Below are 19,992 nucleotides of genomic sequence, written 5' to 3'. Positions count from 1 at the left end.
AAACAGGAGAGCAACATATTATCTAAGGGTTATGTAGAGACCAACTATGAATAGGCATTTCTGAAAGTCTGGCTTCTATTGCATCACTACCCTCTGTCTTCCAAATGTCCTCAGATCCATTTCTATTGTTTCGCTCTCTTTGTATTTTAGTTTTCCAACTCTATGGCAATGTCTCAGAGGACAAGCAATTCCCTGTCTCATGCACTAATTTAGGACTCAAGGCACAATTTGCCAGTTTAAGATAACCTTCTTCATAGACCTAAATTTCAATCTCCCACTGTTCTCAGCCTTCACTTAGGGCTTCTGTAGATTTTCTGAGAGAAAACAACATAGGATCTTTCTCATGAACAGCTTAAATGAGCATGGGCAATGTCTCAGAAACAACTTAATTTGAAACATTTTCAGTGCTATGTAAAAGCAAGCATTTTGTTCACAAATACATTAAAAGAGGTTCAAAAGATTCGGAGTTTTCTCCATCTTCTAGAGGTTTACTTCTTTACACTTTCATTTAAGGAAGTTCAGAGCTTTTTGTAAATTTGGGATAAAAGGAAATTTTTTTGCCTTTGAGAGCTATAAAGAAATAGGAGTTTTATTTTTAGAAACAGTAGTCAGATATATATTTTGGTAATATAGAGAACGTGCATTTTACCTTAACATTTGATTTCTTAGAGAAATTAACAACCACTCCCCATCCGTAGTCATCACCTTCATTCTTCACCTGGAAATATTACAAGATATTATAATGTAACATATATAATAACATCCTAGCAAGCATAGCTTTTTGTATTTTTCACACTTACAACAGCAGTCATGGACTACTATTCATCATGAAACAGTATTTCTTTTAATGCATTACTGAATTCTCAGCAAAGAAACACGTGTCAAAATTGACGCGTAGTGTGACATATGTGATTTTTCAAGATGGTAAACTGACAGACACAAATGAAACTTGCAAACTTCACAAATAGGCAGAAATTAAAAACAAAGCAAAAGAAAAATCAAACTACCTTTACCAGTCTTCCTGGCTGTAGAAAGGGCAAGCAGTACTTTGGTTTGTGAATATACTCTTCAATATCTTTACCCAGTTTTGCAAGCTGCTGGCGGATTCTGTAGTATATCACCACATTTTCTTCATTGGGAATTACAATTTTGTTGTACTGTGCTTCCAAATTGTTGACTCCTATAATGAAAAGTAAAATCTCATGGAAATTAATTGCTTCACAAAGATTGAGGAATTCGTGTTTCACTTTCAGATCTCCATGACTAGTATTTTGTAACCATGTTTAGTACTAATTTTTTTCTTACAATAACCTGTTTTCTGGAATGCTAGAAATCTGTAAATTTGTCCACTGTATTATATTTAAAGAGAATTAAACACCAGTTCTATTTTCTTAAAATAAACAAGCTTGAGAAACCTGAAAAGGCTCAACACACAATTATCCTGGAATAACTAATCTAGGTTTGCACAGAAGTCACATTAAAACTTGGAATGATTTTATAGAAAGGTATTCAATGCCTACCACTTCTTTTTATCTCCTACAAAAATAAGATTGCTCAAAGACATCTTCTAAAAAGCTGTGCTTCAGCAAGAGGGGAGTTGTTAGAAGATGTTTTTCCTAACTTGTTTTAGACTCTGATTTATCAGTTGAAAATCACTATTTTCTTCCTCCGTTATTTTTATACGTTATTTAGGCAAATCAGTTTTTATTCTAAGTAGCATGATTCATTCTCTCATTCTGGTATTACTACCAGCAAACAAAAACAAAGAACAGATTATAAAAACATCTCTTTTTCCTGTCTACCACCTCATCCTCTTGCATGCTATTTTTGAAGGGTCATAAGTGGCCTGGAAATCCCACTTCACTGGGACTTGAGAGAGAACTCAGAGAAGTGCTCCTTATTTTTACCTGCCAATTTTTAAAAGAAATAAGCCATCCATTCATACTCATGGCATACTTTATTCCTTAGTCTATGTAGCTGATTCTTGCCTTTGTGTTTTTAATTGAAGCTTACAAAATTGCAATTGCAGATTACAAATTTCTAGTGCCCAGTATGGTGCCTAAACTGAAACTGTCCAATAACTATGAAAAATGTTCTTCAGCTCCATTTTGCTACTTAAACAGCAATGCTGGAATGACAGAATAAAGATCCAGGCATGTCAATTGAAACAGTGAAATAAAGGAAGGAAATAAATACTATATTAAAATACTACTACACCTACAAACTAACAGAAAGGTAATTTAAACCCTCCCTCTGCATGGCTATCAAAGCTACATGCACATACACACTTTGTCTCTTAACATTCAATTAAAAAATGAACAGATAAACTGCTCAATAATCATGACTACCTCTCACGTGCTTAATATTTTCCTGAACTAAGTTTTGAAAGAAGCCTCACTCTCAAACACTGGTTGAAATCTCCAAACATGGACCTTGGCTCATGAAAACTCACTATTCAAGGATCATGGCTCAAAATGCAGTTAACTCAGTGGAGTCCAAGTAACTTCCCAGATCTCTCTGAATTTTTCTTTGTATTATAATTAAACATTTCTTACCTACACTACTCTGAATGCAGTGCACTTAAGTTCTTTTTACAGCTTCTACTGAGATATTAAAAGTTGGAATCTTCCCTAAGATTTTTCTTAGCAATGTGACAACCATTCTTGTCTGACTCACAGAGGAAAGCTCTCTTCATAAACTGACAGCACATATCAGCATAGACATGTGGATAAGGGGAAACGACTAAAACTGTAACACAGCAACAAATGGCAGAGTAACGACTGTTGGCAGGGAAGACAAAAACTGCATAGGTAAAAACTCCTATGAGCATAATAAAGTCTAACTGCCCAACCTCACCATATATTATACCTACTCACATGAGAACATGCAGCAATACTTACTTTCCACTATTTCTGGAATAGTTCTGTAATGCTGGAATTGATAAAATGATTTTTCTAACATGTATTCAGGATTAATTTCTTCTACTCGAAGTAAGTTCAATACCATGTTGTATGTCAGGTGGAATGCACTATTTAATGGATCAGCTGAACCCTGAAAAAGATACAAGAACATTTTCAATTTGAAAAAAATATTAATTGCAGCATATAGGAACACATTTGATAAATAATAATGCAGTATTTCATATGAGGAGCTGCTCTGATGAATTGCATAACTTGTCTTGAATTTAGATTACATGTTGCATAAAATCCTAAACAATTTTATTATGTTGAACGTGTAAAAGTATTTGTATTGTATAAATACTTACCACAGCTAGGATATTATAAATGATATTTCAGTGAAAAGTCTGGGGAAGTATTTTGATGTTTCCTGTAGTTTGCACTTTGGATTCCATTATCTTAACTTTTAAGTAACAGTTAACTATTTAAAGAAATCCATTATTTTAACAGTGAAAAAACCCCTTATTTGCAAGTCTTAAGATATACTGATTGCATGGGTATCTAGGGAATTTTGTTCAAAAATAGGCAATCTGCCAATTCTTTACCTTACATTATGTCTCATAAAATGAATATAATTTGCAGGTAGCTTGAAAGAAGTTGTAAACTCTCCTCTGGATGTGGTGCTGGGCACCCTGCTCTAGATTACCCTTATAGAGCCACTGTTTTGGAAAACATGACCTCCACAGGTCCCTTACACCCCCCACCATTCTGGGAATTTTTTTGTTGTTGCTGTTTTTTTTTTTTCGTTTGTTTTGTTTTGTTTTTACAATGTGGTATATACAGCTATTTTGATTAACCTAAGAAGAAAAGATGCTGAGAAAACATTGCAGGGAACCATTACTTTCTTTGCCACTTCTTATTTTTTAAGAATGCTGACTACAGTCCTCTGTCAAAAAGGGGTACTGGATTAAGTAAATGATTCTTTGGTCTGACTCATCATTGACTGTTACTATCTTCTACCCAAGAGGACAATCTTGCTATCATAAAGGAGCAAACATTGACTAAAACAACCAGTTACTCGAAGAACAAACAAAACACTTAAACCATGCCCAAAGAAGATCAGAAGAGCTCAACATACAGACTCTCCAAGCAAGGGCAGGCATGAGAAACTGTCTCTCACTTAAATGTCGGCACATAAGGCAATCCTGGTACAGGAAATCACTGAAATCAGATGAGAGAGATCCAACAGTTCTGAGGAATGAAGCTGCAGTGCATAGCCTTTCGTCCAAGCTGCACTAGTATCAAAGGAACAGGTATCTGACAGTCCCTCAGAAGGATACAAGGGAAATTCATGAGTTATGAAGTAGAAAATTACAATCTCTGTGCAACCAAAGGAGTGGAAAATAGAAGCAACACACAGCTGGACAGAATACAGCAGAACAGCAACATAAATAGACTTTTTATAGAACCAAGATAGATCTCACAAATATTTCAGAGCTCTTTGAAGCTGTTAACAAGTACGTGGATTATCATACCTCCTTGATTCCTGAAATGCTTATGACAATACACTCATCTCCAACAATGTAGCAAATTACGTGTTTAAGGGATTTTTAAAAAGGAAACTCTTGCGAATTACTAAACAGAAAACAAGTGCTATTTTGGTGTTTTTCAAAATAAAATTTTCCTGTGGCTCAAAGAGGGCCACACCTATAAGAAATGTAAAAAAGGCAAAGATAGAAAAAAAATAGCAAGGTCCACTAAAAACTGTACTAGATTTCTGAAGCTATCTACGAACAACACATGACAAGGTATAAAATAGCAAGTGAAATCTAATCTGAAAGTATAATAAAAGACAATGGGCAACAGTTTGCAATGGTCTTGTATCTCTCATTCTTTTAAAATAATGTATATATGAAATCTAACAGATTTACTAAACAAGAATTGTAATTTCAACATAACCTATGAGTAAATTTAGTTTTGATTCAACATTTTAAGTAACTAAAACATAACAAGAAAAAAAGAATGTTTCAAGATATATTTTTCATGCAACTATATGATTACTGGAGTTCCACAAATTCTATCAGATGTTTTTGAAACATGGAGCTCTGCACCCTCTTTAAGCTCAAAAATTGCTTCACCTAAACCTGATTTTATCTTCTTATCATTTATAATCTCTAAGCAATTAATTTATTTGCTTTCCTCTATTAGCAGAGCAATCTCCTTATCATACTTAATTTAAAAAATCTCTGGCTATTAAAAAAAATTAACTGATGATTTGTTTATATATGCAAATGCTGAAATTCAAATACAGTGGTTTTCCAAGCTAAGTGTACTACACTTTAAATGACAATACTACAACACACGCATTTTTCTTTCAATTTTAAAGGTACTGTCAGTAATTCAGATCCCACATCGACTGATGCACTGGTATCAGACTTAGTAAGAGGCGGTTTGAATCTAAAACTACTTCACGTGTACAAGATTTAAGAATACTGTAACGCCATTTGCTTTGAGACAGAGCTTTATGAGATTACCTCACAAATGCTAAAACCCTACTCACTACCTGATTATTTTGTCTCAGAAAAGAAGCTGTTACAGAACAGCCTTCAGCATGTGTTTATACTATGACAATACCAGCATGAATACATGTAAAACAGGTTTCGGATAAATCATCTTCTAATGTTTTGCTTCCCAGGGCTTGTCATTCAGTCATTTTAGATTACATCTGAGTAGATCATAAATACACATCTAGGTTTTCACTTCAAGTGATGCATCTCAGAGCAGAAGCACCTCTTAAATTAGACCCTGAAATGTGTATTTAAAATAATACTGTCAGTTCTTAAATCACCACAGATGGATTTCTACCAACAGAAATGTGTCAGTAATTACAGTATCAACAGTTGAGCTGGAGTGCTCAAGTTTCTACAGATGCCTCTGATTTGATACATCAAGTAAAGATGACAAAACTTCTGTTGCTGATGCTAACTGACATGTAGCATAGCTATTTTTTTTAGACCTGATAAAAGGATTATGTATGCACCAACCTCCTGTCCATTTTTCTAAATATATGATTTATTCTAGGAAAGAGAAATTATCACTCCCTAAAAAGCTTGCCTCTCTATAAAGAATGGCACAGCAATTATGCCAGTGTCAGCTAACAGCGGTCAGATTCTTTCCTACTGCAACACCCACTGCTCTAGTCAGGCATCAGCTAAAGAAGCTGGAACATACTCACTAGCTGGCTACAGGCACTAGAGATCTGGCAAAAACGTGCTGTGTGACTGCTCTGATCACACTATAACAGATCCTCTTTCATTCCTGACATCTTGGAGCGAAAACCCTCACTGTGTGCTTGCAAGACTACGCTATTTCAAAGAATAGAACTACGCTCCCAGTTAAATGTGATCATCAAGTGAGAAAACAAGGAACTTCATACAACTATAATGTGTACACAGAACATGCCAAGAAAGACCAAACAATTCCTGCAGATTCACTGTAAAGACCTCTTCTTAATATCAGCAGAGTACAACTATGAAGAAGTGATTTAAAAACAATCCAAAAAACCCAGCTATTTCAGCGATTATATAAGCAGACTTACTTGAAAGGCAATGTTTAAGCCAGTTGCTGATGTGGCAGTTTTTATTTTAACACATGATCAGCATTTTACAATTTGAAAATATGATCATTCTATTAAGAGACACAGCAGTTAAAATACAAATCCTGTTTTGGCAAAAATGGTGAATTTTCCCTGTTCCATAAACACATATTTCTCCAAACTGCAGAAATTCCTGTCTTCTCAGTGTTCTCTAAGCAATACATTTGAAATCAAGAGTTCTGAGAAGCTTATTTTGTCTGAAAACTGAAACTGCTACTTCTTCAAATGAAATATGACCACTAGCTCTACTGTAGTACACCTTCAGCACAGCCTGTAAGTTCTGTAGCATGCATTGATCTTTACTGACTACCCCAGGCTATCAGAAGACTCACACCTAACAAGAAGTAATCACCTATCAGGTATGCCCTTGCTTCCTTTACTTAGCAGCAACATCCAGATTTTGCAGCTGCCATTAGAAAACCTTACACCAAAATACAGTTATTCTTTTATACAAAATACACACACAAGACACGAGTAGCTAATCAGTCTTTTATGGCAACTACTAGGCAGCCATGTTTACTGAAGAGACAATTAATGCTTAACTAAAGTAACCTATCAGATACACACGGTGGAGGGAAGCAAATAAGATGAGCGGAGGGAAGACGGCCTATATTACTGACAGGAAAAAGGAAAAGGTAGGCTTTTCCTTCCTAACTTACTTTCAGAGTATTCACAGCATAAATTGTTCAACTATACTGGATTTTGCTTATTGCCAAGACATCATAAAACAGAAATCATTTTAACTTACATCTTTTCCATAGTGGTTTGCTCCTCTTGAAATCCTTTTGTCAGCAAAACCCTTTTGCCACTGGCTCCCAGACTGATTACTTTACTTACTTAAAAATGCTGTGAAGCACTTAGTTCATCCTCTACCAGAAGCCCTTCTGTCAAAGTACATCAACCTTCTCTTCAGCAAGCTAGGCTACACTATCACCTGCCTCAATATTTCCCAATCTCTAAGGAAGCCTCACCCCTGTCTCCGTAGAAAAAGCTCTGTATTAGAGAAAGGCAGAGCCACTCAATGCAGAAGATCAAGCAAAAGTCTGACTTTATCAGAGCTGGAAAAAGAGTTGATGAGAAAGATTGCCCTGAACAGGCTTCAAGAAGTCACTTTCAAACAAGCACTGCGTCCATGATTTACCACTGTAATTACCATTCCAGTTATCCAGCCTCCTTTCTGCAAGTAATCCTGCCTCTTGTTACTTCAGAGAGGACAGTCCCCCCGCACCCCAAAAATTTAACAAATCTGCAGCAAGAGACTTTTTTTTTTAATAGCTTTTAGAAAGCAGAATAATTTTGCAAGCTTTTCCATCCCTCTGGATGACAATTGCCTGGATACCTGAGAACAGTCTACATAAATCAACTAAAGTTCTGTCCTGGGGAGACTTTATGATGTTTGTATCCCCAGCTGTGTGTTCTGTTTATGCTGGCTGTTAAGTTCTGCACCTTCAAGACTGGTTCTGAGAGCAAAGATGGGATAGAAGAAACTGCAGTTTGTGTTCTGACACAGCACTCACTGCCCCACATGCTGCTCTGCACTGCTCTGTCTGCAGCATGGACAGACAGAGGGACAGAGCTCTCCTTTGCCTTTCGTTGTTGCTCTAGATTAGGAACGGCTAAGAAGCACGACACAACTCTCTTGTGAGGTGAACAGGAGAGCAAGGTTTATTGCCTCAGATCTTCTTTTAAACTGTCATTGGTCAGTGAACTAAGACATCACCATCATTGGTCAGTGGGGTTCACCACCCCTCGACCTTCTCTTGCAAGAAAACAAGAATCTGACAAACAGCACCTGCAAGGCTGTCTTCTATCTCTAAGGATTGTTTTAATTCCTTCTTATAATTTCCCAGGCCATTTTCTCAGATGAGACTAAGAAAATTATGTGGCCTGCTTTTCCACAGACACTGTGCTCCCTGCTTTCTGCACCATTTAGCAACCATAGTTAGTTTTTAGCTAGCTGAGGCAGAGAAGATCACTGGATTGTGTTTTTTCCTTGAATCTGTTTAAACCTGCTCTGGACTGAAAACCCAGAAAAGCCCTGGGAGCTCACACCTGTGTCCCACAGGGCCTGGGCTTTGGCACTTCCAGCCCTGGAGGGACTGACAAGAGACTGAGCAAACTGAGCTACCCCATGACAAGGACTTTCTGGATTTGCTATCTCTCCAAACAGTGAGAGGTTTCATTGCTTAATATTATTCATTTGTTATGCTTTGTAGATACCCTGGTTGTTAAAGAAACAGTTTTTTCCACTTTTCTCCAAGGATTTTTTTTTTCCTGAACCAGCTGGGGGAGGGGCGACTTGCATTTGTTTTCTGGAGGGACTCCATTCAGAGGTTTTCTTCCAAATTTGCCCTAAACCAGGACAAATATGATTACTGGTGCCCAATGCGGGGCTCAAGAAAGTGTCAAAAACTTGTACTGATTTCATTTTATTTGTATTTACTCTGTATTGGGATAAAAAACAGTCAGTAGCCATGTTGTTTGAATTCATGATGTCTCTTGAGGTGGAGGCCTTCATGTGTTTCTGGTCCCTAGGCTTTTTTGATGTTTTAATACCTTTCTAGTCCCTAGATTTATTTTCTTTTCTGGATATAGCTCCAATATTGTCCCTTACAAGTAGCCTTTACAGTAGAGGGGCACGTATTAGAATAGGTATTGTGCTGGGCTTGGTGATAATGATTTATAGGAAGTTCATAAAGGTACTGGAACTTTATTTTTATGCTTTACGTGACAGATAAGTTTGGTTTCTGGTTTCTTTGTCCTACTCTCCGTCCCAGTCCTAGTAATGTGTTCTGAGGGGTTATCAACAATCCTCCTTGAACTTGCAACTACTTTTCAAAAAATTTTAAGCTAATTTAACAGAAGCACCCTTTCAAGTTTTCCACAATCTGGGTTAATAGATATATGCAAATGAATGATTGGATTAAACTGATAATGTTAAGAATCAGAAATGTAACCATAAACAATTCACTACAGAAACAATTTAGGCAAAACCCAAAAACAAGTCAGAGAATCTAAAGACTGTAGTGACTATACAGTGTTCCCTGTTTAACTGCCAAGCATTTCAGAGGAGATCCTCTTATCACAACCAAACAATCCAACAGGGGAACCTATATTTACTACTATGACCATTTCTTGCCCACGTAAACTAGAAATATACAACCAAACAATCCAACAGGGGAACCTATATTTACTACTATGACCATTTCTTGCCCACGTAAACTAGAAATATACAGATTGGGATGAAGAAGATCAGTGCATGGAATTGCTACAAACAGTATTTTTTCCTATTTTTTTTTTCTGTTTAGACTTGGATGCCTTGTGTAACTAGAGATGTAAGAGCTGTCATTGCTGCACAATGGCATGTAGTGTTGAGCAAGACATACATTTGGTAAGGGTTACTCTCTCTGTTTTCTTTTACAGGAGGAGAAAAATATTTACATTTTTAAATCTGTTCCCATGAAGAGAAAGGAACAAATTCTGCACCTAACTTTCTTGCTCCCCAGCCTGTCATGGGAACATCAAATGGCAAATACTATCAGCAACAAATTAATTTTTGGAGCAAATAAAGTATCTTTCATAATGACAAAAGAAGGTACAATATAGGACATTATTTACACCATTTTGGTCCACTGACAGCTTCATTTGCTTATCAGTGTTTCCAGAAATAAACTGAATCAATGAGACTCCAGAAAGGAAATAACAAAATACTTCAGAACAAGAGCAAAGAACAGAACAAACTGGTAATTGAAAGATCTTTCCCGTTTTTTTTTTTTTGTCATAAAGGGAAAATAAGTAGACTTAGCTGTCTGCAACAGTCGTTGCAAATTTCTACTAAAACCTTCACTAAATAAAAATGCAAGTGATTATTTGATATTTCTGTAAGAAACAGAAACCTCTCCTGTGAAATAACAACATGCTTTTTTCTATCTATCAGTAATAAAATAACCACATGAATATTCTGTGCTCTCTCAGAAACATAAAAAAGTGCCATGCAGCTACACTGATAGCCAAATTACCCTGAACTACATTAGCACAACTACAAAACCAATACAAAAATCTCTTCTGTGAAGTTATTTTTAACAGATAATGGTAAAACACTATTTTAAGCACAAATTTATTACCAGTCTGGCTCACTGCTTTGCCCCAAAACCAGTTACACCAGCACGAACAGAAGCCGCTGTGATTGGCAATACAGCTTCAGTAGGCTTTGCTGGTGAAAATACCTCAGGCTGGGATTCAACAAATCTCCGTCTGTAACAAGAGTCTTAAAAGGAAAACAATATAACTCTGTTTCTCTCGCCTGCAAATACTACCTTCTCAAGTTAATTCTGAATGATGGAAATTTTCAGACATTTACCCTTTCTAATACAGTAGGCTACTGTTGTAGCCATGATTAGTTTTACTTCAGGCTAGTGACTCCAAGTTCTGGTCAACTCCTTGTTTTTGGAAAAAGCAAATGGTATTCCTTTCTTCAAGAAGCAGCTAGCTGACATCCTCAACAGATACGTCACTATAGGTATCAGTATAGGTACACTATAGGTATGATAAATACCATTTATGTATATAAATACAGCCATGTATTTATTTTATGACACTTTACAATTTCAGTAAATAAGCACTATGTTTTAACTTAAAGGAAAAGTGTGCCCTAGCAAGGATTACCTATTTCTATAAAACCTTAATGTAAAAATAAATTTAAAAAAGTACATTTGTCATCTGTTCATCTCTAACCTACCTTTTTTTAATAAGAAGGCAAAGAGAAAGAAGTCTATCTTAGCCAAAATGCATTCACATTCGTAGTGATGAGTTTACCAAAGTAAAAGTTCCAAAAATCTGAAGGAAAACTGCTTTCCACTGACTAAACTAATAAAACTTGAAGTACGTTGTGGTATTAAAGCAAAAACCACAATTAATAAATAAAACCTATTAGCTTAGTCCTACAGGCTCTTGAAAATCCTGCGGTGAAGTTCAAGAATGACAAACCATTTTACACACCATGTGAGACACCCCATTTTCATACATTTTGGATGCAAACACCAGCAAGAACAGCTATTTGTTGTTCTCTTCCATCTGCTGGCTTGCACAATTATACACAAAACTGTGACCCTGTTCACAAAGGTGTTTGATTGTCCATTTCCCTGATCTCTGTGACTTCATGCTAGAATCTTGTAGACTTTAAGGCAGTTTTAAATTAAGTTTACAAGTTAAGTACCTTCCTGAATCAAAGCCTGGAAAATTCCTGCAATGCATGCTTCATAAGGATAAGAAAAGGCTGGCAGTTACCAGTAAAAACAATTATTTCACATTAAAATTATTTTTATCTAAATATGTTGTGTGAAGTAGCCAAAATACATGTTTCATTGCGATTCTAATCTGTATCACAACTGTAGAAGAATATTTTACTGTCCTTAAACCACTAGTGACAATCTATTACTTTAGATTTTGCAATGTCTTTTCCAACAAGTATTACTGCCAACCTCCACCTGATGTATTTCTCTCCTGATGAGAAATTTACCAAATCCTACAACTCCTGAGGCTTTTTCTTCCACCTAGAAGTAACTACTGAGTTAAACAAAGCATCATAGTGTAATTAATAAGGCATGCTAAGCTGATGTTTTTCGATAAAACTATTAAACTGTCTGGACTGCTGTTGTGCTCATTTGCTTGGTACAATAAAACAATTTAAGAATTAAAATAAAACGTGAAGAGATTTCTAATAGCAGCATATAGGCCAAATAAGGCAGTAAAGTAAAATGAAGGCCCTGCCAAGGAACTATATGTAGCTAGTGGAGTTTCTCCTACAGATTGGCATTAGAGCACCTTATGTTCCATAGGCAAAAAGCAAGGATATTAATCTATTTTTTTACCTTGGCAAACAAAATGTATTCCTGTATCAGAAATAGTGTAGTCAGCAGGACTGGGGAATGGATTGGCATTGATGAGGTCACACCTCACAGTCCTGTGTTCAGTTCTGAGCCCCTCACTTCAAAAAGACTTTAAAATGCTAGACTGTCCAAAGAAGGCCAACAAGGCTCATGAACCATCTAGAGATCATGTCTTCTCAGGAACACCTGAGGGAGCTGGAGAAGTGGAGGCTCAGGAATCCTCAATGCCCTCTACAATTGCCTGTAAGGTGGAGTCCAGTGTTTTCTACTGTGTCTACAGGGAGAAGACCCAAGGAAATGGCCTCAAACCGAGATAGGGTATATTCAGATTAGGTATCAGAAACCATTTTTTCACTGTTAGGGTGGTCAGGTACTGGAGCAGGTGGCCAGGGAAGTGGTGGAGTGACTGTCTTTTAGAAGTGTCTGGATCTGGCGCTGGGTAATATGATTTAGGGCTTGCACTGGTGAATGCTGGGTTGACAGCTGGACTTGGTGACCTTAAAGGTCTCTTCCAACCTTGATAATGCTATGTTTTCTTTCAATTTTTCAGTCCATCTGTCTTCCCCTGTGATGAAGTAGATGCAAAGCACTGATAGGCTCAAATTCAAAGTTCAAAAGCCTACTTACATAGCACATTCTCTTTCAGAGTACCATCATCCATTCCAGTAACACAATTAGCTCAAGATTTTTGTCTTTTAGAGACATAACAAATCACCACTGTTGAGTAACTTAACTCTCTCTGTAGGAATACATCCTAGTAGCATGGCCAAGTTCCAACTGGAGAGATGCTGCACTGGTTTCAAAGGCTATCTAGCATCAAGAAGAAGCTTTACACTTCCCACTAAATTAACAAAATATAGTTAAAGATTTTAAGTAAGGAAACAAAAAAATTTCCAATTGAATACTTCTTAGTATCATGCAAATGTACAATTACAATTTACCATCTTCATAAAGCTGCCCTTCGTCTTGTAAGCATTTAAGTTTACACTTTCCAGCAAGTCACCAGTTTACTAAATATTAAGTGGTCAAGTAAATGCTAAGGATAAACAAAAAAACCTAGTTACACTGCAGAAGACAAATGTAAATTACCAAGTTTAAGAAATATTTACAAAACTCCCTTGAAAACTTCCTAAGAACTCCATCTAAGAATGGAATGCTGAATCTAAGTCTGGATTACTGTACACAATGTCGCAATGAACAGTGCCACAGCCCAGCTGCAGCAATGCTGCTGGTACCAATGTGCTCAAAGCTCTCACTTCACTGACCGCGCTGGAGGCAGCTGACAACAGGGTTCCTAAATGTTTTGCTTTAGTGTTCAGGAAATGGTTTGGATCAGACACTCATTAGAGCTGAAGAGCTATGACAAAAATGTTCTATGTAAATGTTCTATCATTTTCAATAAGGCTAATTTATTTCTTCTGGAGTTCTTCCTATAAATCTTCAACTTCTCCGGAAAGCAGAATACTACCACTAGGCATGATCTTACTACCCACAAATACTGCCAGTAAGGAAAATCTAATTAAGACATACTTAATGATGACTATGAATTATAAATATAGTAGAAATTTTAGTCTGTATTGATTTTCTTGGCCTGTTTGACATGGAATTTCCTCTAGATGCTTTGTATTTAAGAAGGAAAGTAAGAAGGGGATTTTTTTGTGCTGTACAGCTCATCTCATAAAAGGTTAATTTTACTGCTTTTATAGCAGTAAATATATATGTATATATAGTTACAGAAGCTGCAGAAACATCAGTATGTTCATTTTAGCCACTTATGACCTTTTTCAGAAAAATCTAAAATTCAATCTTTGCTAACAAGGGAAGTAGTGTCAAAAATTAATAAAATACTTTAATTCATTTAGATCGGTGGAGAAGAAGCAAGATATAACATAGAAAGGAAAAGCCATTACTTTTCCCATTTATTTCCTTATCATTCAAAAAAGGGGAAAAATTTAAGGTCTTGTAGTTTCAATGAAATACTCTTTACTATTTCCTTAAAATCTTGACAAAAACCCTAGTGACCTACTACTTTTTGTGCCTTAATTCATTAAGATTGAGTTCTCAAATTATTGAATCTTCAAACTTCAAAAAAATCCCACCTTCTGAATGGGTGAGGTTACAGTCTCTTGAAATATGAAGATAAATTCTTCAAATACCATTTTTTCTTAAGCTATTAGTAATTATTTTATATAAATTAGCCTTTTTGGGGGGTTTTGAATAAATATTATTTATAAGGAATCTCTTTTGCTTCTTTCATTTTGTATATCCTGCTCTTTATTTTTCAGCTGAGAAAGTACAAGAGAAATGTGTAAAACCTTTCTAGAAGTATGACACAAAATGATACCCATTTTCTTAAACAGTCCTAAAAACTAACAAAAAGCCAGTTAAAAACTTAGTCTTCATACATGTCAGAGATATACACATGCATTAAGAGTGCATGTAAAGAAATACATATATATGTACACCCACTGAGAAAACACAAATCAAATCAAGACTAAAAAATTAACAAAAAACCGAATGCTACGATACTATGAATATTTCTGAAATTTACTTTACTGATTTCTGGTTAGTTAGCCATAGCATTCATAGCAGCATTCATAGAAATTCTGACATTAAGAATGTAAATATTACCTTCTTGAAGTATAAAAGATACATGTAATATACATATTTACAGATATATTATGGATTAAGACTGACAGATCAAAACACACAACAATGAATCCACATAGTCTGCATAATTAAGAGCATCCACATAAGTACTTTTCCCCTTGTTCTTAATTTGCCTGTAAAAAACCACTGGCATCTCCAGTTTCTTTGGCAACAACTACATGCCTTTTGTTAACATAACTTGATGCTGACTTGAAGTAATTGCCACAATTCATATTAAATCTAGTAATATTGTAAATACTGTAATACTGTAAATGTTACTTTAACGCAAATGACCTGCTATTTGCACCAAGGCTACAAGCTCCTAAATTGAGTGCAGTATAACTCGCTGAGTCTTCAATTTTAGTGTGTGTGCACAATTAATGTAAGCAGTCTATGACAGGCAACTCATGCGGTAGATTAATATATTTCTTTGTAGTTATTTTTGCCATGGAATTTAAATAGAAGTGTAATGAGTCAGATATTTCATATTCAAATTATAAAGCGAGAGGGTATTAGTGTGATAATCTGTAACAAACCCGACTTCCCCAGTTTGGGGAAGTACTGTAATTTAATACCCATCTCAACCACAAGTCATTTTTTCAACATCTTAATTTCCAAACTTCAAGATTTTCTGGAAGAATTGTCAATTTCTCTGTAGGTGATTTAACACACAGACAGACACTTCATTCTTCTTTACTACATGCACCTCACTTTTAGATGACCTTGTCCATTTTGTCTATCACACTGCCCATACAGCCCATTAATAAAGTTTTATTTCATCAGAGAACCAAGAATTTAGCAACTCTTGTGAAAGCTCAAACCTTTTCCTCGTTCATCATAACCCTTAAAATGATGGCAGTCAGCAAGAAACAGAATCCTACAACAGTAGTACTACCACTAGGAGAACAGGACAGAGTTCTACTTTTCCTGCCTAATAGCCCTTTTATACGAAGAAGGATGATACTACTTTTATACAAATAAGGACGATATAAGTCTTCTAACTTTGTTTCACAATAGAAACTCTTATGAGAATTCACTGAAAACTACTTTTATGAGTTGTCATCTTCTACCCACATCATCTTCTTGTCTAAGGTGAATAATTTTCCATGTAACATTACTCAAATGAGTATAATCTTGTTGGGAGAATAAAAACAAAATAATGTCTCTCTCCTACCTTCAAAAGCTGCTTGCCAATTGTTGGACTCATTTTTTCATCCACCATAAGAATTACTATTCCTCTGTCATCCATACCTCGGCGTCCTGCGCGGCCTGACATTTGAATGTATTCACCTGAGGATATCTGCAATAAAATGAGTGAAAGAAATTAACAAACATCAAGAAAATATCAGGAACACATAATGTGCTAATTACAATTGCACAGTAAGTGACATGATGGATAAAAATTAGCAACTAATAGTTATCCAAGTTATCAAAGAGTTATCACAGATTGACTTCATTATTCGTAATTACAATGAAACAACGATATAAATCCATGACTATGAATAATATAAGTCAGCAGTAAAAGTCAACTGATGCTCTTAAAGCTCTGTATCATGGTGCATAATTTCAACAAGCACAAAAAACTTTATAAATTATGAAATTTATAAATTATAAAAACTTTTATAATGGAAGGTTGCTGAACATGGTGGAGATACCACAGATCTTCAACATACTGATAATGCATCTCTATCATCTTCAAATAATATACCATTTCATTAAAATTATTCAAAATAACATTAATATATTGATACTTGCAAAATTAGTATTTTTACTCCTCCTATCTGTGAAATTGAAGAGTTTATAAAGAAGTGGACATGGAAAAGATGCAGCTACAAATGGTTACCTATGTCTTAGCAAGTTATAAAGCAGGGGTTTTGTCATCTGTGGAACTGCATTCTTAGCAACTCCCACAAGTTTCACTTTAGGTCAGATTTCAAAAACTACTTAGGCAAACTGTGGTAAATAATTTCGGAAGTTTCACATTTCTACTATCTCAAAGGAAACCCACTCTTATATATGTATCTTATAGATATGCAATCAGAATGAATGGTGAAACTCAACAGCCCAAACTAAGACTGAAGAAATGTTTGCCTCATAATACATAGATTAAGTTACTTGTCCGGTTCACTACAATTTTCCCACCGTTAAGAGATGAGCCCTGGCTCATAAAGCTTTGATTCAATGACTTGCAATACATCATTTTTATTCCAAGTAAATCACATACCTAGTATTAATATCTAAAATTTTATAAGTATGCAAAAAATTCAGCTGTAAGAAAATAATACTCTTCCAAGGTAAATCACCTCTTTTTGTGGGTCTGTCGAAACTAGTGATCATTTTGATAGCATATGAAGCCTATTTATTCTTCAGAGTTCTCTTATACAAAATAAAATATCTGGGTTTCACAGTGTTGGAAAAGGTGTGCAGAAGTCTTAGTCTAATCCAATGTCTGTTGCTAACCTGTATTTGATCCCTTTTGATGTATCTATTAAATAATGTCATGGATAATCTGAGGAACCTTGTCTTCACAAATTTGTGTATTAACTATAATGGATTAGACACAAAGATATTTGTAAGAAAAAGTATTTTCTACTATATTGAGGTGAACACATCAAGTGTAAATTTAATCCTAATAAGGTTTAACTAATTCACTTATTCTACAGAACCTCTTTATCACTTACCCATCGGAAATCTTTCCCATCAAATTTACTGGCACTTGTAAACAGCACAGTTCTGGCTGGCATATTAATTCCCATAGCGAAAGTCTCTGTTGCAAATAAGGCCTAAATAAAAAGACTGAAGTTAAGCATGCAAAAAAGAGGATCTCAGGCAAACATGAAAATAGTCAGATATTACTACACAAAGCCTCTCTGGATTTTAATATATCTGTGCAGTCAACACAGCGCACACAGCATATTCAATATTTAAAAAGTGGACCAAAGCAATCTTTCTGTCCTCCTTATTTTTCCTGGGAAGGCATGAAAACTAAATAGCTGGGACCATGTGAAAGACTCCAAAAGAAAACATAATGGAGTACAAATTATATTAAACAATAATAGTAATTAATATAAATTCTTAAGTTTGCATGAAGAAAATAGGAATTAGCTACCTGAAAAAAACACCACAACTTTCATCTAAAGTTACACTTTTCTGACTATTTGTCCTTAGAACAACCAACATTCAGCTTGGTAAATGTCCACAGTCATTTATAGGGGTTAGATGTAACACAAAATAGTTGAAGGAAATACTTAAGTTAGACGCTGTAAGTTCAAGTACTTGTGAATAAAATCTGCTACACTTAAAACTACAGCTGCAATTGTGTAAATCTCCATTATAATACCAGCATACAACACAAGCTATGGCATATTTCTTGGATTTTCAGGATTATCAGCCATGGATTCACAACAAACAACAGATGGACATGAAAAATACCTTTATTAGTCCCTCTGAGAAAAGTATTTCTATGGTTTCTTTTAAGATAGGAAGCAAACCACCATGATGAATACCAATTCCTCGCTTCAGAAGGGGAAGCACGTGTTCGACCTGGGAAGAAACATACAAAAGACCAGGAAACAAATTTTAGCATTTGTTACCAAAAACTGTGTGGAAAGCCTCAACACTGCCCTTAGCATTCATGTAATTTACTATTTCCTCATTCAAAGTAAAATAACTACACCTACAATCTTGTAATATTCTGCTTAGAAGCTTGTATTTTTCCACTGTAAAGATGGGAAAACATCACTATGCTTTGTCATGATACAATAAATTAGATTGCAGATGCATCAAAGAAACTTTTTGAAAGCTTCAGCAACCAATAGTGCTAAGTGCATACTGCACTCCTAATTGAACTATTTCCAGACTGTTTTAACCCAGGCATACCTCTTTATAAACTTTTATGTTTATTTAAAAACATAGTTGATAAAAATAAAACGAAGGGGTACGAACTCTCCTGTTAATTCTGACACCTGCATCTGCTAGAATTGCAACTGGAAGGAATCCTTATCACCTCTTTCATAATGACAAGAAGCAATGCAGGAGATACTAAAACCTCGGGAGATTAATGCGATTGTCCAGTTTTATAATTTCTGTACTGTCTACAAAACATCCACATCTTCATGAGTTACAGTAAACAGGACAACAGCAATTTCAACTCTATTCAAAAGAACCCTTTTCAATCTCCACTCACCTGAGGAAGCTTTTTGTCTTCATCTGAGAGACAGTCAATTGCATTATTGAAGACTTCTTCAACCATTTTTTTTTCTTCATCTAAAAAGGCAATTTTTAAGATATTACAAAATGCAGAAGGCTGATACCAGATGTAAATAAAGTAATACCATATTCTAACATTTACAGTATCATACAAAAAAATTGAGTGGAATACTGTTAAGTCTACACAAAACCACCCACAATTGGTCAGGCCATCAAGACTTCAACTAGCCTAGAGGAGCCAGGTGGTAACCAGAAGCACACGATCAGGAAAACTTGAACAAACCTGTCAGAATAGTCCAAACTTCAGCTACTTCCAAGCTTGGGATTATCAGTCTTATGTGTTCCCCACCTATTTCATAACCCTCCCCTGTTCCTCTTCTACCTACTAGTCCCTGTCTGCATTGACATAGAGGTTCTTCCCTGTTCACTCTCAAAGTTTATACGATTTCTACAAAGTAGTATAAATATCAAGAATATATATTCAAAGATGTGAATCTGATGAAAACTGAAAATGCACCTCTGCATTTACACTTTAAATTTGCTGACAGAAACACCTGCATTATTCTACCACACCAAATCAAAATGTGTGCAAAGACTGGAACTAATAAGAAGTCGAGACCCCTTAACAGCTCATAAACATGAAACAGTACCTTGATTTACCACAATTTCCTTATTTTTGCTAAAACTCTTTAGA

At 35.5% G+C, this 19,992-nt stretch overlaps 1 protein-coding gene across 3 annotated transcripts in view; it reads right to left on the bottom strand.

The window, feature by feature from the left end:
• Positions 1–19,992, bottom strand: part of MTREX (Mtr4 exosome RNA helicase) — a 42,837-nt gene that overhangs the window by 13,795 nt on the left and 9,050 nt on the right. For all 3 annotated transcript variants that reach the window (XM_015652576.3, XM_033520353.1, XM_015652575.3), the window contains exons 12-18: positions 19,276–19,355; positions 18,522–18,632; positions 17,771–17,872; positions 16,264–16,389; positions 2,901–3,051; positions 1,008–1,180; positions 650–718 (exon numbers count right to left, since the gene is read on the bottom strand). In XM_015652576.3, coding sequence (XP_015508062.1) covers positions 650–718; positions 1,008–1,180; positions 2,901–3,051; positions 16,264–16,389; positions 17,771–17,872; positions 18,522–18,632; positions 19,276–19,355 — 812 coding nt within the window. The remainder of the gene's footprint in view (positions 1–649; positions 719–1,007; positions 1,181–2,900; positions 3,052–16,263; positions 16,390–17,770; positions 17,873–18,521; positions 18,633–19,275; positions 19,356–19,992) is intronic.

Source organism: Parus major, chromosome Z, assembly GCF_001522545.3.
Source record: "Parus major isolate Abel chromosome Z, Parus_major1.1, whole genome shotgun sequence".
In the NCBI taxonomy this organism is placed as follows: domain Eukaryota; kingdom Metazoa; phylum Chordata; class Aves; order Passeriformes; family Paridae; genus Parus; species Parus major.
This window is presented reverse-complemented; position numbering and strand designations above follow the sequence as displayed.